The 17075-nt window shown below is 37.9% G+C and overlaps 2 protein-coding genes across 3 annotated transcripts; one reads left to right on the forward strand and one right to left on the reverse strand.

The window, feature by feature from the left end:
* The first annotated feature begins 151 nt into the window (after positions 1–151).
* On the forward strand, positions 152–8963 carry LOC122060984 (protein SYS1 homolog). The gene is made up of 3 exons (XM_042624124.1): positions 152–1163; positions 3164–3390; positions 8604–8963. The coding sequence occupies exons 1-3, from the start codon at positions 940–942 to the stop codon at positions 8609–8611; spliced, it is 459 nt and encodes a 152-aa protein (XP_042480058.1). The 5' UTR covers positions 152–939; the 3' UTR covers positions 8612–8963.
* Positions 8964–9243: 280 nt separating this feature from the next.
* On the reverse strand, positions 9244–14473 carry LOC122060973 (probable sulfate transporter 3.4). 2 transcript variants are annotated; one of them, XM_042624111.1, is made up of 13 exons: positions 14128–14473; positions 13159–13207; positions 12859–13066; positions 12294–12465; positions 12142–12207; positions 11895–12011; positions 11671–11787; positions 11454–11580; positions 11062–11348; positions 10525–10715; positions 10061–10146; positions 9715–9791; positions 9244–9606 (listed from the first exon to the last, which is right to left on the reverse strand). In XM_042624111.1, exons 1-13 carry the CDS (start codon positions 14446–14448, stop codon positions 9460–9462), a joined length of 1965 nt encoding a protein of 654 aa, XP_042480045.1. In that variant the 5' UTR covers positions 14449–14473; the 3' UTR covers positions 9244–9459. The 2 variants fall into 2 exon arrangements, 1 of the variants encoding a protein (XP_042480045.1); XR_006134521.1 differs by lacking the exon at positions 10061–10146 and having other exon boundaries at positions 9465–9606.
* Positions 14474–17075: the final 2602 nt, after the last annotated feature.

Here is a 17075-nt window from a genome sequence, read left to right on the forward strand (position 1 = left end):
GAGAAACAAAATTAAATAAACCCTTGAGGTGCATGTTCAGATGCTCTTAGCCGTCCAATATTCATTGCACCTCATTGCACGCTACTGACGATGTGGTTTCGTCAGAAATCTGAAAATGTAGGTGTAGGGTTTTTGTCATTCTAAGGGGTATTCCCGTCATTGAAGGAAGGAACACATTCCTTCCATCTAGGAAATGTGCAGCGGCATACTGAAGAGGACACAACTGATATCTATTCTTTATTCTTTTTTGAGAGAGATCAATTCTTTGCCAGGATTCAACTTTGGTGTTCAGTTTCCTCTACGGCTCTACCTTTCAGTTCGACGATCTGGTTGAAGACCTGGGCTCTAAAAGCTTGAAGGATTCGAGTCAAGACAATTCTTTTCCTTAGATCTCATAATTTGGTCGTCATTGGAGATGCCGAATGTGGAGTTCTAGGTTTCTTTCCTCTCTTTCATCCCCTGTTTCGTTGTGGGGGGATTCTGTTGCCAAATTTTCTGTCCTCTAGTTTTGGATAATTTATTGGATATTTGCTAATTTGTTGGATTTCGTTCTTTTGCGGCTTTGAGGAATTCTTGATTTTGTTATATATATTAGTGGAAATTAGAGTTTTTGGAGGTTGAATTTTGAGGATTGATTGAAAGGTAAGAAGGTTGCAAGAACTGTTGGAGAATTAGGTTGAACTTGGGAGTCCAATTTGGTGGACAAATTCAGAAGAGAAAGGTTGATTCGGTTGTGAACTGAGGTTTCAAGAAGGGGTTTTGAATTTATTATGGCCGTGGGGTATTGGAGGGAAGCTTAAGGTTCCCTATCTGCTGTAGGATTGAAAGGGTTGAAGGGATTTGAGTCTGACCTCGGTGTTCGGATTGAGAAGTTTCGGTAACACTGAGGGCTTTGATGTTTGTTTGAGAAATTTTTGAAATTTGAAGAAGATAAAAGTCATGTTCTATGGGGCGTTGGTATGGGATCCCTGGCTCATTCTCTCCCAGATTGTGTGCCTGCAATGTTTATACTATATTACGCTTGGCTTATTCATGTCGATTCTTGTTGGGACTCGTGTATCCCGGATGAGCCTTATATATTTCTTTGATTACTCGACTCTCACTACTTCTACAGTTACTGGTTGGTGTGTCATTGCTTCGTTTCTACTCACCGCGCTTCCAGGGTGAGACTTCCTCCCCGTTTTCCTTTAAATTTGTTTAAATCTAGACAGAAGGTTTTATTTGGCAGAATTCTGTTTCATATTACTTCAACAAAGATCATCTTGACACATTTTCTTTCTTGATCCGACTGAAGTTTTTTGTTTGGAAGAATAGAGTTTTGCATGTGCAAGTGTATATGCTTTTTGGCATGCTTTGCCATCTTAGTTAGTGAGCATTGTAAAGTCAAATTTTAGTAAGCTTGTCCAGCAAGTTACTAAATTGAGTTAGATTTCCTTTTTGATAGATTAGAGTTGGATACATATATTATAATATGACTTCCGTTTACTTGTAACTTACTGTAAGAATTAGAATCTTGGTAGGTTCAATGATAGTAATCGTGACATGTTGTATAAAGCAGATCTCTTGTTTAATTATGAGCTACTATTTATGGTTGAGTCCAAGTAACACTAGAAGTACGTGTAGTCTGTGGGTGGGCTGTAGATATCCGATTAGCGGATTAGGTGTGGTTGTTCTGTTAATATAAATTAGAGACATTTGACGTAGTTATATATGCTTTTTTTTTTTTTGAAAAAAATATTGAAATGCTTATTTGTTGCTATTATTCAATCATATGCTGGATGCTTTATTGATCTGAAATTATGCTTCTATGATAACTGCTAATCTGCTAAGATGCCCAGATATATGGTGCTTTAATTCATATCTTTATTGCAGTAAAAATTGGCTGGATGATTATTTCAGTTTGGACTATTCCTCTGCTTTTAATTTTGTTACATCTCAGATTCCTGATTGTTAACCATAGGTCCACAGCTGAAAATAATTTGCATAAACTGTATGGATTGCTCTTAAAACATGGATAGTAGTTGATGTAGGAGCAAGGCAAAATCCCGTGGGAGCATAGGCCCAGCTCCAAAACCTTTAAACAGAAAAATACCATTAGTAGAAGAAGAAGAATAATTATCCTTCCCCCTTCTTCTTTTGATAGATGTAAGAAGACTTGTACTTGGAAGTCCATTCCAGAAATTGAAGAAGGAATAAGAAAGAAATAAGATATTGTGCACTATGAATGGTGTTAGGGTTGGACCATTAAACTGCTATAGGGAGAGATCTATTTTCTTAACAATTAAAAAAACCACATGGGATCCATGGGAGGAGGGAAAAATATCATTCAAGATAAGAGGTCCTAAGAGCCTGCATTATAAGCCATACATAGCTTATTTTAAATGTTGTGGATATGGGTAGTGGAATAGATTATGGTTATGGCTAATGACCAAAGAGAAGCATTGCTGCTATGGAGCATGTGTTTGGTATATTGTTGAAAAAAAATTTAGATTTAGTATTCCTAGTTGAGGTAGTTGTTTGTTACTCTTCTTTTTCCTGTATAGGTTTGTACATATCATACATGAAATAGTTGGAATTCTCTTTTTTACAACTGTAACCTGTTCTTTTTATATGTTCAAATGTAAAAAATAATTCTGCCATGCTTCTCTTTTATCAGTTATTTCTTTATGAATCCAGATAGCATGATCTGGAATGCTTTGTTATTCAGTAGATCTTTATCCTCGTTTATGCTTTATGCTTCCCAAAAATTGACAATGCAGCTGTCCTCCAACATCCCAAATTATATGGGATAGGTGATTGATCGGCTGGCCTAGGACAATATGCTTGTGCATTTCATTTCTCTTGAACAAAATACTTCTGCCTAATGAAAACTTTATTTAGATAGTTTTAATTAAAAGGAAACTTATTGTTGGTAGGCATGGAAGCTTGTGATGTCTTTCTCGTTGAATCAGATAGCTTACCGATACTATGGAATTAATTTGCAATGCAATTTTGGCCTAGTAAGATACATTATGTGTCATGGCTAGTGGTTATGCAAGGGACTGTAATTAGAAGCTACTTCCCCCCCCCACGTGGGACAAACTTTTTTTGTTGCTTTATATTGTGGTAGCTTGGTCACATAATTGCTTGTAACTGCTAACTTCGCAAGTGTTGTTCTTAGCAGGGCTTTTTATGTATTTCATTTGGTTGAGAGAGCCAAAAAGTGCTTAGATTTTTCAGCCACCCTCTACATTGTCCATGTCTTCATATGCATCATATATGGAGGGTGGCCATCCTCAATTACATGGTGGGTTGTAAATGGTACTGGTCTTGCAGTCATGGCTTTGCTTGGTGAATGGTTGTGCATACGACGTGAGCTGCGGGAAATTCCCATAACACGATATCGCTCAAGTAAGTGGAATTTTACTCTTTCTAGTTGACTTGTCTATGGCTAACTGAATGTTCATTAACAAATTCATTGCTTGCCTGCGATGCTCAAATTTTGTTGGTTTTATAAATGTTCCTTCCAATGTATATTTACACATGTAATCTTGACAGGTCCTTCTTCCATATGGTCCCTGGTTTCTGATTCCTTATTCTTCTTCTTTCTCTGTTTCTGCTTCTTCTTCTGACTCTAGCACACTGCAGGAATAGTGGCTCTGCCCTTTCTTCCTTTTTATTTTTAAATATACTATTACAATCAATATAATCTTCGGTTATCTTCTACCAGTTTTGTTTAAATATGTTAGTACTTAATCTAGGTTTTTCTACACGAATACATTTGTCTGAAATTTGGTTTTCTATCCTCTAAGAATCACCATAGTTCCTTTGAACGTGCTTGCATTATATTACATCCTTCAAGCATAATATTGACATATGGAATTGCGGTTTCTACTTCCTTAAGCATGGCCGTAATGCTTTTCATCTCAATCTTATTATATCCAGTGATATAGGAGTCACTTTTTTTTAGTGGAGAAGGGTCTTCTCTTCTATGACTGTTTTTCAGCAATGCTGCTTAACTAAAGCTAGTTAGAAAACGGCACAAATTGAGACGGTATTTATAGTGCTCAGAATTTTTTTTTTTTTTTTTTTTTTTACCTCATCCAGATTTTATTGGTCAAGTGATTGAGTTTTTTTTTTTTTTTTTTTTTTTGTCAACGTTGATCCTATCTATAATATTATGCTTGAGCATTAGTTTTGTTGTTTAACAACTGTGGCTTGAGTAAGGTGTGAGACTACAGAGGTTACAACAGAGGGCATGAGTGATAGTCTTTGTCAGCACTGTGTAGTGGTCCTATGGACACATGTGCTTGAGACTGTAGTGCAATAGATGGTATTGGGGAAAAATCACGTGGATAAAATTTCAAAGCAATAAAAATTTTACTATTATGTTTTGGCAGCTCAGTGACATCTCCGTGCCGTGTAGTTCAAGGAGCTTGGGCTACCATGTGGTGTTGGGTTGATGCCAGGATGACATTGCGAGGCACAAAGGTGCAACGAGAGTCCTCTTTGGAGGCAATGAAGAATTTGAGCTTAATGAGTGTGTTGATTGAAGGTGAAAGCGTCGAGCATGTGACAGTGCCAGGCACTAGAGGTGTCACCCAAATTTGTGTGGACCACAACTTGTCTTCAAACCTACAAGAATCCTAGCTGAGAAGGCTAGGCAACATGCATTGAAGACCAATAGAAAGCAATCTAGTAAGAAAGTAAATAGAGAGAAGCAGGATAACAAAAAGCTGCTAATTCTACCACAGAAGGAGTTAGAGTCCAACAGAGGTGCAAACTCATGTTGGCTCTTGCATTGAGAGAAGTAGTCCCTCAGCCTGAGGACGAGCTTCCTAAGCCCATAGAAGACTTAACCTTGGGCATTTCATATTACGATATGAGTTACCGATGAGTTGTATCCTATGTGTGATATACAACACTTCATTGATTTAGTCCCTAGATTTGTACTGCTGAACCTGCCCACCTACAAATTTACCCTATAGAGCACACAGAGTTGAAGCATCAAGTAGATGACTTGTTGAGAAAGGGTTTTATATAGGAGAGCATGAGCCCATGCGCAGTTCCTGCGCTGCACGAATCAGAGAAAGATGGTTCTTGGTGCGTGTGCATTGATAATCGAGACATCAACAAGATCACGGTGAATATAGAATGCCCCATCCAAAGGCTAGACAATATACTTAGTATGTTGTCTAATGTTCATAAAAGGGGATACCATTAGATTTGCCTTTGCTTAGGCGATGAGTGGAAGACTGCCTTTGAGACCAAAGGAGGACTTTATTAGTGAAAAGTTATGACCTTTGGTCTTGTTAATGCACCAAATACTTTTCATGTGGATTATGGGTCAGGTACTTCGTCCTTTTATTGGAAAATTTCTAGTTTATTTTGATTACATACTAACTTACAGTAAAAAAGAGGACGACCACCTTGATCATATAAGGCATGTTATAAGGGTACTTGAGGAGCTCAAAGCTCTACATTAATTTGCAGAAGTGCTTTTTTATGCTACCTAAGGTTGTATTCCTTGAGTTCATTGTATCTTCGAGAGGTGTCGAGGTTGCCCCAGGGGAATTCTATAGTATCCTAGACTGGCTAGTAACAAAGGCCTTCCTATGAAGTTTGAAGCTTCCATGACCTTGCTTTATTTTACCGTATGTCGTCCGAAATTTCAGTTTGGTCATGGCATTGATCATTGAGTATGAAATAAAGCGAGGGGAAGTTCGAGTGGACATCTGTGACTACCTAGGCTTTCAATTACTATACAGAAGATGACTGACATCCCATTTTACAGCTCTAGACTTTGACTAGGTGTTTTAGGTAGCGATAGATGCCTCAGATGGTGGTATTGGAGTTCTCATAGAAGGTCATTCCATTACCTTCTACAGTGAGAAGCTGAATGATGCCAAGCGGTGTTATTTTATATATCACTTGGAATTCTATGCCATCATACAGGTGTTGAAGCATTAGAGACATTGTCTGATTGGCAAAGAGTTTATCTTATTCGTGGACCACAAGCCTCTCAAACATCTACATTCATAGAATTCAGTGAGAAACTACCATGCTAAATGGGTTGCATATCTTTAGGAATTCATCTGTCTTCACTTTGAAGTACAAGGCTAGGAAAGAAAACACAGTTGCAAGCACTTTAGAGTAAAAAAGTGCTGACCGTACACATCTTCTTAGCCCATTCCATAAGTATTGCCCACATAAAAGATGATTACGCATCAGACAAGGATTTCTCAGCTATCTATCATATGTTATAGCTAGGTGGGAGGGATTCTGAGTGCTCATTCATGATGGGTGCCTCTTTTTGGGGATGTCTATGCATTCCCAATTTGTCATTACGACAACATTTATGACAACATCTTATACAGGAATTTCATGGAGGACTAGGCAGACATTTTGGCAGAGACAAAACTCTTCTACAGGTAGCCGGCAGGTACTATAGGACACACTTGTAGAGGGATGTTGAGCATGCGATCAAGAGGAACCACATTTGTTTAGTTAGCAAAAGGGTCCACACAGATTACGGGTTTATATTCCACAGTCCCTACTACCCCGTTCCACACGCACCATGGGTACACATCAACATGTATGTTATGCTAGGTCAACGGGAAAGCATGATTCTATGCTCGTGGCAGGCAATAAATTCTCTAAAATGGCGTACTCTATACCATGCCGCAAGACTTTTGATGCCAACCACATTGCTACTATCATCTTTTTAGAGGTTGTGTTGCTGGTTTGCTAGAGTTGATTGTATCTGATAGGGATGTTAGTTCATGAGCTATTTTTGAAAAAAAAATTATGGATGAAGATCTACACTAAACTTCAATTCTCTATAGCCTTCCATCCACGGATATATGGTCAGATGAGGGTAGTTAACCGGAGTTTGGGCAAATTACAGCATTGCCTTGTTCGTGATTGTGGGAAGACCTGGTCATCCATTCTTGACATCACCGAGTTAGTGTGTAACTGTTTGGTGAACAGTACTATGGGTTTTACTCCTTTGGAGATTGTTCTTGAAGTTCACGCTAAGCATCCTGTCGATCTTGTTCCCGTTTTGCCCCAAGCATGTGAGATTAGATTCTTGGACTAGTTAGGACACCTTATTTCCAGCATGCATGGATGGTGCTTCCTATTCTGTTTTTGCTTTCGTTTGCTATTTTGAGTATATTTCAGTCTAGAACAATTTTATATATTAATGTAAGGCTTTAGACCCCTCCCCCATGCTTTTATGAGTTTCATGAAAGCTGGTTCTTTGCCTCAAGTTCTGTGGTTCAGAATTTCTGTTGTGAGATTTAGCGGGCCCTTGGTAAGATGCTGAAGTAAGGTTGGTGGGATTTTAATCTAGTTCCAAATGAGAGGTTTGGATATATCTTTTTCTTCTATTCTTCCTCTTCATTATCAATCCAGTAAATCTGGTTAGTAATAATATCTCTCTCAGTTCATGCACATACATGGTAACAACTGGCATTTTCATGATAGCAAGGTGCTCCCCTTTATTTGAATACCCACCTACGGCTTTGATTGTTATTACTTCTGTAGGAGCTACGACGTCATTCCTTGCGGCAACTACTGGAATATTACAGAACTATCCAAAGAGGGTCATAGCTTATTCGACTTGAATTCAATTGGATTATATGATCTTCTTTAATTGAATATGACTTTTCTCTTTCTATATACTGGAGATTTCAGATCAGGTTTCATACTAGCAATCACTCCTTATGCTTTGCTGATTTCTGTTTTCAAAATCCAATCTTGCTACTGTTTTCCTGAAGTCCCACCTCAGGTCTGATTGTCAGTTTTATCTTGTTTGTGGATCAATTTTTAGTTCCCGTTTCAGATTGATATCCTATTGCTATTGCTGGAATCTGTTGATGTTTTGATTAATTTTATGCATTGATTTGATCCCATTATAATTTGAAATTGATATGCTGTTCTGGATGCCGTATTCTGGTATCTTATCTCCAGTAGGATATTATCATAGCTTCAGATCAGACCATCATATCTGAACCAGACTTTGAGGACTTATTCTCCTCCTTATTCATGTCCTTTGAACAGAAATTTTAAGCCAGACTCAGTTTCTGGTTCAGTTGTTAAATCTCTTTAGAAATCTGGTTCCCTTGCTTGATTATTCTGGTTTGTTTGGATTTCTGGACCTATTCAATTATTTAGAAACCCATCGTCAGATAAGTGAGAGGGTGTAGCCCTCCCCCCCTTCACATCATGAACTAGAATGCAAGCAAATATGGGTGGACAAGAACCCACCGGAGCTCAGTTGATTTTAATTTTCTAGCTTCAATGGCTAAATAATCAGCATTTATAGTAAGTCAGTTCCAGGAGATGTAAATTCATATAATCTATACCCAATTGTTTATTTCTATCAATCATCTGTTGGATGACTAAAAAGTTATGATTTACCTTTAACCTGAAAATGATAGTGGATTTAGATATCTAGTCAATCTGCTGTACTTGTCCCAAAAAATATATAGTTGTCATCTTGGGAAATTCATGTATATAGATGGTTAAGTTTCATGGTTTGAATTTTTTTTTTTTTTCTTTTTACCATTCATATCCATTTCTGCAAATTTCAACATTGTTATTTTGAAAATTCCATGCAGATGTTTGACAAACTCCACAGGCAAGAGGATATGCGACATACTTTCTTGCTGATGGATGGCCTGATTGTTTCAGAGCTTCTGAGTAAGGCTTGTGAGATACAATTTTTGCGTCAAGGACTACTGAAGCCTGCTTAGATCAGCGTTGGGTTCCATTGTCCGTGCTGGTCAGTAATGAGAGAATACAATAAACCAATCAAAATGGGAGGAAATTGGGAAGACTAACCATTTTGTGAAAGTTTTCTTACATGTAGGACGCCATGTGGACAATGGTAATTTGTTTTAACAGTGAAACATTTAGTCTGTATTTCCTCCCCCCCACCCCACCCCCCTTAGAAATGGAAATGGAACAAGTTTAAGTGATGTGAGATCAATGGGATTCATTCATTTATCCAAATGCATGAAGAAATCATGTGTTCAAATGAAGATGTTAAAAAAGGAAAGGTGTACAGATAATTTGTTGGTGAATCGTTTCGCTGAAACAATATTTGAGCTCAATTAGGGGGTAAGATTTGATGCATGGTCATTCATCGGTGTATTGGATTATATGGTGTTACTGATTAGTGCAGGACTGGTTGAAAATTGTAGCCTGCACAACTCAGAAACTGGGAATGCTTGTATATTTGGCATGACTTGTTTCTTCTCAACATGGATGCTGCTGCACTTGCATATCGACTCGGAAGCATCACATATACAACAGTAACAGAGATTCCATTGGGGGGGCTTGAACACATCAAAAACCTCTCCTTATAAGAGCTTTATGGAAATAATACTTTGGTTTTATTAATATAACTATCAGGAACACCTATTTTGATCAGGCCCCCTTCTTTTTGGTGAGACTATAGTCATCTGAAACAGTTCAGGGCTGACTATTGAGTGAGAAAGATATGGCGGCAACAGCTTCCCCAATAGTTAGATAGATCCCATCCTTGCCAAAAGAAGACTCTAAAATATTAGATCGATGGAGCTTTTCCATTACTTCTGCGGCAGGATTCGCTAGCACAAGCTACAAGAGAGAAGCATCCACAAATTCATGCCAAGTCAGGAAATATTCAACAAAAATTTGAACTTCTCTGAAATCTTTTGGCTTCTAGTAATGGATTAAACCCTTTACCTGAATAGACCGTTTCTCCAGTGTCTTCTTGAGTTCATTTATTGTTTCCAGGCCACTTGTGTCAATGGCTGTCACAGCTGGAGAGAGAGAGAGAGAGAGAGAGAGAGGGGGGGGGTTATGTCATCGATTCCAAATACATTAAAGGCGTGTGTGCTGGGTGACTGGGTGAGGGAGAGGCTTATACGGCCTTCTAGGATTCACGTGTGGGCCTACTCTATGGCTGTATGGCATGGCACAGGGTGCGACTGCACGTTAAACTGTTGGGAGCCCTTGGGGTGCATACCGCTGGATGCTCTTAACTGTTTGATATGCGCTGCACAGCGTGCATCAAGATTCACGGACTTACCTGCCATGTCCAAAATTATGCACTTGATGGAATTCTCCTTTTTTACTTGGATTCGTTCTTCCTCCTCTCGAACACATCTTAGTATCCTGCCCAACAACAAATTACTCATTCAGAGTAAATTGTTACCCAAGGGAAGAACACCCGTACTAAGAAAAAAAATTAGGTGGGGGATTTGAATTGAAATTGGCGGTCACAAATCTCGATTCTTGACAATTTGAAACATTTGATTCATAGACCAAAACCCTAAAACCATTGAAAACTTGAGAGCCAGTATTGCTTTGAGCCATATCAGCTCTACTTCTCCTCTTTGACCATGTGGAACCCTTGTTGACGAAACCATTTCCCATGACATGATTGGTGTGAAATGGATGAACTCCCACCCCACCCCACCCCACCCCACCCACATTGTCAACCCTCTCCTCTCCCAACTAAGAAGGGAAAACAAATATAGTGCCAAAACATACCTTTCTTGGAGATAATTGGAATTCACAAAATAGATCGGTGATTCGATACCAAGAATAAGGAAGGAGGGAATCCTCTTGGCCTCTCCATAACGGCTTAGATTTTGGTATATTTGGGTGCCCGGAATGTTCCCCAAAACCACCGTGTTTGGCCTCGTCACATGCAATAAAATCTTGAAGATTGATATTCCGATCTGAAATTCCGGCCAGTTTGTCAGATTCCGGTCATATACAACAATGATCATTCATTTGTATTAACTCTAGGCAACTGGTAACTCAAGCCTTTCCAAGGCTGCTCAATTTCACCATCCTTTTAGTGGTTCATCATCTATGGGTTGGCCCAGCCTAAGGCTTTGGGCTAGAACAGGGTCACAATGTCTGCAACCTTAACCCCACCTTGGGGAGAGGCTGTTTCCCAACTCAACTCGTGACAGCTCGTTTACAATGGAGCAACCTTACCATTGCGTTGGGTTTAGAACGGTAAAGACTATATGTGAATGCATAACCAACAGAAGGCACAAAGTTGAAGAGAAAACTTACAGCTATTGCTAGACCAATCTGCACAGAGATAAAGAGAACACCAAAGAAGGCACAAAGACAGGCCAAGAAATCAAGCTTGTCCACCTTCCACAATTTTAATGCATTATGGTAGTCGATCAACCCAATCACAGCTGTTATGATTATTGCTGCTAAGACTACATTAGGAGTATACTTAAACAGGGGCATGAGGAACAGTAGTGTCAGTAGAACTGTTGCTGCCATTACTATGTTCGAAACCGCCGACTGTGCCCCGGCATTATAGTTTACAGCAGAGCGAGAAAAGGATCCTAAACAATCAGAAAATAAGAGTATTGAATCATAATGGCATTCGCCAAGGAGTATGAGAAAGCGGTTTCTTTGTAGGAATTTAAGTGACCAGAGGAGTATCTCACCAGTGGTAACATAACATGAGGAGCAAGAACCAGCCATGTTCATCATGCCAATTGCCATCATTTCTTTGTTCCCATCAACTTGGCAATTTCTTAGAGAAGCAAATGTCCTTCCCACTGCAATTCCCTCCTATGATTTAACAAAATATAGCAATACAAGTTAGTTAAAGGGGAATCAGAAGCTCAAACAAGAAAACAGAGCTAGTTCTATAGAACTCACAGTGAGAGATAAGATTCCAGTTATGATCCCTGTTTTAATAGCAAGGGCTAGGTGAGGTCCATGGAAGTAGAGCATGTTTGCTGAAGGTGGATTGAGACCTTGGATTAAGTTCCCAATCTGTACAATAACAGGAATAAAAAAAGGATCAAATTGCTACCATTTGATTATCTGAGAAAAAGCTTTATCCTTTAAGTAAAACTATAAGAAGAAGAATCTGTTCTTACTGTGGAGATGTGATTAACAACATGTTCTCTAAGGAAGAAGACTAGAAGGGTTGATAGAATAACAGATGTCAGTGGAGCAGCTGCAGCGACCCAGAAAAGCTTTGGTTTCCTCATGCTCTGATATATAAGGAGAGGAAAAGGTAACAAAAGTTACACAATTTTTTGTGAACTGAGGGAACAATAATCTTATGATTCTAAACAGAAATCCAGTAATCTCCTTAGTTCAGAGGTGATGATAACAACTCACAATATGTCTTGTTAGCAAAAGAAAGACTAGGAAACTCAAGCCCATCACAATTGTTTGCCAGGAAAACTGTCAATGTAAATAGCCAATTCATTGAATCAGAACTTCATGAGTATTTGTGTATATATGTTTGAGCTTTTAATTCCATTACTGACCTCCTTTGTGTGATGGAAAACAGAAGACATTACAGGAATGATTTGCATCTTGTTTGTGAAGTGAACAATCCCAAGCAACCCTTTCAGCTGTTGCAAGGATACTATGATCGCCGCCGCGGCCATGAACCCAATCAGGGTAGCCTTGGAGAGGAAATCAATGATAAAACCCAACCTGTAATTAATCCAAATCAATTTAGAACAAGAGAACAGAACTGTTTTCAATCTTAATTGCTTTTGGTTGGTTTTCATCTATAAAGAAAACTGAGAAGAAATAGGTTCTAATAATAGAAAATTGGGGCCTTACAGGCATCACTGCCAAGTTTTGGTGAAAAAGTATAGGACATGTAACTACATTCACAAGAAATAGATTTTTCTCCAAGCAAAGTGATAATTTAACAAGATTTAAGGAAGAATAAATCAAGGAGGCACCATCATTGATGTTTAGGTGATCTGTAATTTTTTATTAAGTTGAATCAAGAGGATAACTAACTAAAAATGCCCAAAAGATTATTTGCAAAAATTAAAATGAGAATGAAAGAGAAAAAAGTGTGTGCAAAGTTCACACCTAAGTAGCCCTAGAGATGCCTGAAATAAACCAGCAAAAAAGGTGGCACTGAAAGCCAACTGAAGATGAAGAACAGGATCTTTAGCATGAGGGACTGCCTCTTCAAGCATGAAGCCCATGACTAGAGATGCTATTGAGACTGGACCTACAGCAAGATGTCTGGAACTTCCAAGAATAGCATAGATCAATGGTGGAACAAAGCTGGAGTCTGCATAAATCCCAATTCAGAGAAGATTAGAAAAGGAACAAAATGAAATCAAATAACTATTATTAACAATGAAATGATAACAGAGAACTCACAAAGCCCAATTATAGGAGGCAAATTTGCAAGCTTTGCATAACTAATTCCCTGCATTAGAAGAAACAACATTAGATTACCATGAGAAACTATGGCCCGTTTGATTTTGTTTCTGCTGTTTCTATGTCTAGAAACAGCAAAAACGGTTCTTCCTTTTTCTGTGCTAATAAACGATTTTTTGAATTGCAAAAAGTCGTTTGCTTTTTTTGTTTCTCAAAACGTTTTTCAACTGTGTAGTTGGGTTCAAGACACGAGTGAAGGCACGACGTTGCAGGTATGCAACTCACGAGTGAATGCATGATTTTGGAGTTGCATATATGCTTCGTGAAGATGAGCTTTAGAAGGATGAAGCCAGTCCAGAACTGTGAGCTTTGCACAACTAGGTTGGAGTACGCTTCTAGGTAGCGAGAATTTTTAACAATGGATTGTGGTTGGGGTAAATCCATTGACGTATCGGGTTTTCCGAAATTTTTGTCCCTCCTACTTGTTTATAGAAGAAAAAAAATATTCTAACTTGTTTTCTCCATTCCTGTTTCTAGACACATAAATACGCATAAATTTTTATTTCTATTTCAAAAAAAAAAAAACCAAACAGAAAAATCAAACGGTTTTTGACAGAAAAAACTGAAGAACACGTTTCTAGAATCAAAATCAAACGGGCCCATATGTTTCTCTGTTCTTCGAAAAGAACTCTTTCTTTGGAAAATTCAGTTCTGGAAAACCCAAAGAAATGACACTAAACCCTGTTCATTTTCCTGAAACCCATTTCAGATAAGCCACAAAAAATCGAAACTTTCAGAAACCAAGGCGAAAAAACTGAAGGAAAGTTCACCCAATGGCCAAAAAATTAAACATATTTCCTTCTGTAACAAATTTCGACTACTAGACAACCAACCATAATTACTGAAATTTCTTACAATGGAAGAAAAACAGAGGAGTGAAATGCTTTAGCTTTCATGGGTTAATCATACCTGTGGGATCGCCAAACTTGCAATGGTGAGTCCAGATATGACGTCAGACTTAAGTAGGCTGAAACTGTAAGTTGGACCCCATTGAAATATGGGGAAAAGATACTGGAGACCCAGAATGAATTTCCTTAAGAGTGTCTGATTTTTGAATCTGTAAAGAGGGTCATCTGGGAAGAAGATCTCAGAAAGCCTATGTTTAAGCTTCTGAAAAGCAGTTGTGTTGGGTGGTAAACACACTCTGTGTATCTCTAATGGTGGTAAAGACTCAGTCTGGTTTATGATACTGGCTTCCTGCCCTACTACTCTATTGGGGTCCACTCCCATTTTTGCAGAAACAATACAAAGGGGTTCGAATCTATAGACTGAAGAACTGAAAAAACAATGACAGATGGCCTAGAGCCTTAAAAAGGGCAGCAATTCAACGTGCTTCAAATTTAGAGGGAAAGTTAATGCTGTAGTCTTCGGTACAACTATTAGTTTTTATTTGTCAGAACAGCTTGGCTGAAATAGAATTTTTTTTTTAATTAATACCAACCAATTATAATTTATTTCTTTTTTTTATATTTTATTTTATCGAAAAAAGAAGCTTAAAAGGCAGCATGTCTACCACATCAGACAGGCACCATTTGATAACGTTTCTGTGTCTAGAAATAACAAAAACGGCTTTTCACGTTTCTGAAAACAAAAACGGATTTTTTGGTGTTTGATAATCCTATTTTTCGAAACGTTTTTTGCAGACATAAGCCACTAAAAATCCCAATAATATCATTGGATGCCTAAAAGAGAGAGAGGATTCGGTTGCGGTTGCCTCTTTTTAGGTTTACATAGTTGAGAGACTTATCAGGCACAACAACATTTTTTTTTCTTTCTCTCAAATTCGTTTCTAGAAATGATGAAGCAAGTTCGACTTGTTTTGTCAAAGTCGTTTCTAGAATTGTAAATAGGCATAAATTTTGATTTATGTTTCTAGAAACGGGTGAAATGATACAATTTTATCAGACGCTTTTTAGTTTGTTTTTCCGTTTCCGGGAACAAGAAAACGCAAAAATGGTAGAAACGGAACATTGTCAAACGGTGCCAAAAGGAGGCGAAATGATCTCTCGGGCCTTCATGAAAAGTGAAAATCCCACTTGTATTGATGCTTCTGCATATGATCTCATTGGCTCTAACGCTAATGTAAAGGCCACCCTGCCTTTTAGGAAACCCTCTCCCTTACGTTATTTATCTTATTATATTACTAATTTTAAAAAGAAAAAAAAAATATTAATTACCTCTTATATGTATACAACATACTTACCAAATATAATAAGAGTTTTAAGTGGTTACACAATCATCGTTACAAAAGTTTTTCTTAACTCTCTCGTTCTCTCTCCCCATCAAAATGACCCCCATCCAGCCTTCCCATTGGTTTAGTGGCATGCCCAATCTCCTTCCTTTTTTCCTTTTTTAGGACAATGGAACCCAGGTTCTTATGGATTGGAGAGTATTAGAAATTTATGTGATTGGTAATCCCAACCATTAGATCAAATCATATTGTTTCAAAATGTACTGATTGAATGGTTTGGAATCATGTTATTTATTGAGGTGTGTAGTGCACCCTAGCTATAGTGTATGTGTACGGAAAGTGCCTAAGACCAAGGGTGTCATTGGAGTCATATGGGATCAAATTTTGGTTTAGAAAAGGAATGTGATTTCACTCCTCAATATGGCAAAACCAATAAAGACCATTAAGTTCATAATTAAATGTGTGTTATTCCATGTATGAGTACCACATATCAAAAGATTCTTTTTCTAACATTACTTCTTGTTATAGACCTAATAGCAAAGTGGTACTAGGATTGCGTACGGTTGCACATATGATTATAGCAAAACAATCTCAGTTTTACCACTCAGATCGTACAATGTTGTAACTCATTTTCACTCTACTTAATGAAGTTCCCTTTTCTTATCAGAAAAAAAAAAAAAAAAAAAAAGATTCTCTTTCTTTCAATCAAAACATTTTCTCTTTGATTCTTTGTGATTCTATATAACGTTTATTTATAGGGAACTATGGGGTAGAATAATCTGACAAATGGGTCGAACATGCAACCAGGTTAAAGATAAGAATGGAAAATTTATTGTAGCATCCTACCCCACCTTGTGTAGTTTGATGGAATGTTAGAGAGTGAGGAAAGAGGGAGAGTGAGAAACAGAAAGAAAAAGAAGAATGGTACAGAGAGGAAGAGCGAGAAGAGAGAGAGGCGAGGAAAAAAAATGAGAGCGAAAGAGAGGTTGGTGGGTGGGATTTTTGTTGATTATTATGGTGGCGACCATGAACTTGGGAATAGGAGGTCGACGATGGAGAAGGGTTGAAACAACAACAATAAAGGTTCATAAAATTTGGAGAAGATGATGGGTGGGATATCACTTGTAATGCTTTTATCATGTATGGGCTAACATTTCGTCATTATATGGGTATAGATTAGTGGAATGATTTTGACTGACAGACTTGGTTGGATGGAGCTCAATTGAAAGTGATCTCCATAATAGGTTGATGAGCTTCTGTTAACCGTCTTAAAGCGTAAAGTGTAGAGTAATTATTAGTGATTAAGCCTTATTATGGAAGAAGTCCAATTACTCTTGTTTCAAATTTAGTCCCTGCTACCCCATCTATATGAGGATAATTATGCCCATTAGTTATCATCATCAACTTGTATAGAGGATAGAGCATAGAAGACTAATTAATAGAGGGATAAAAGACTGTAAAGGAGGGGTTTTTTTTTTTTTAATGTCAAATGATATACATCTGAGTATAGTTTTAATGGAGTCTTTTAATATTGTGATTATTTTTGCTTTTTGATCGGTCATACTAGTCCCTATGCAAAATTCTAACCATTGATATCAAAGCTGATATGATTGGATCATTAAACATGACTGTTGGAATAACATGCTTTTTTCATCCTTCTTTTTTA

Source organism: Macadamia integrifolia, chromosome 2 (assembly GCF_013358625.1).
Source record: "Macadamia integrifolia cultivar HAES 741 chromosome 2, SCU_Mint_v3, whole genome shotgun sequence".
NCBI classification, from domain to species: domain Eukaryota; kingdom Viridiplantae; phylum Streptophyta; class Magnoliopsida; order Proteales; family Proteaceae; genus Macadamia; species Macadamia integrifolia.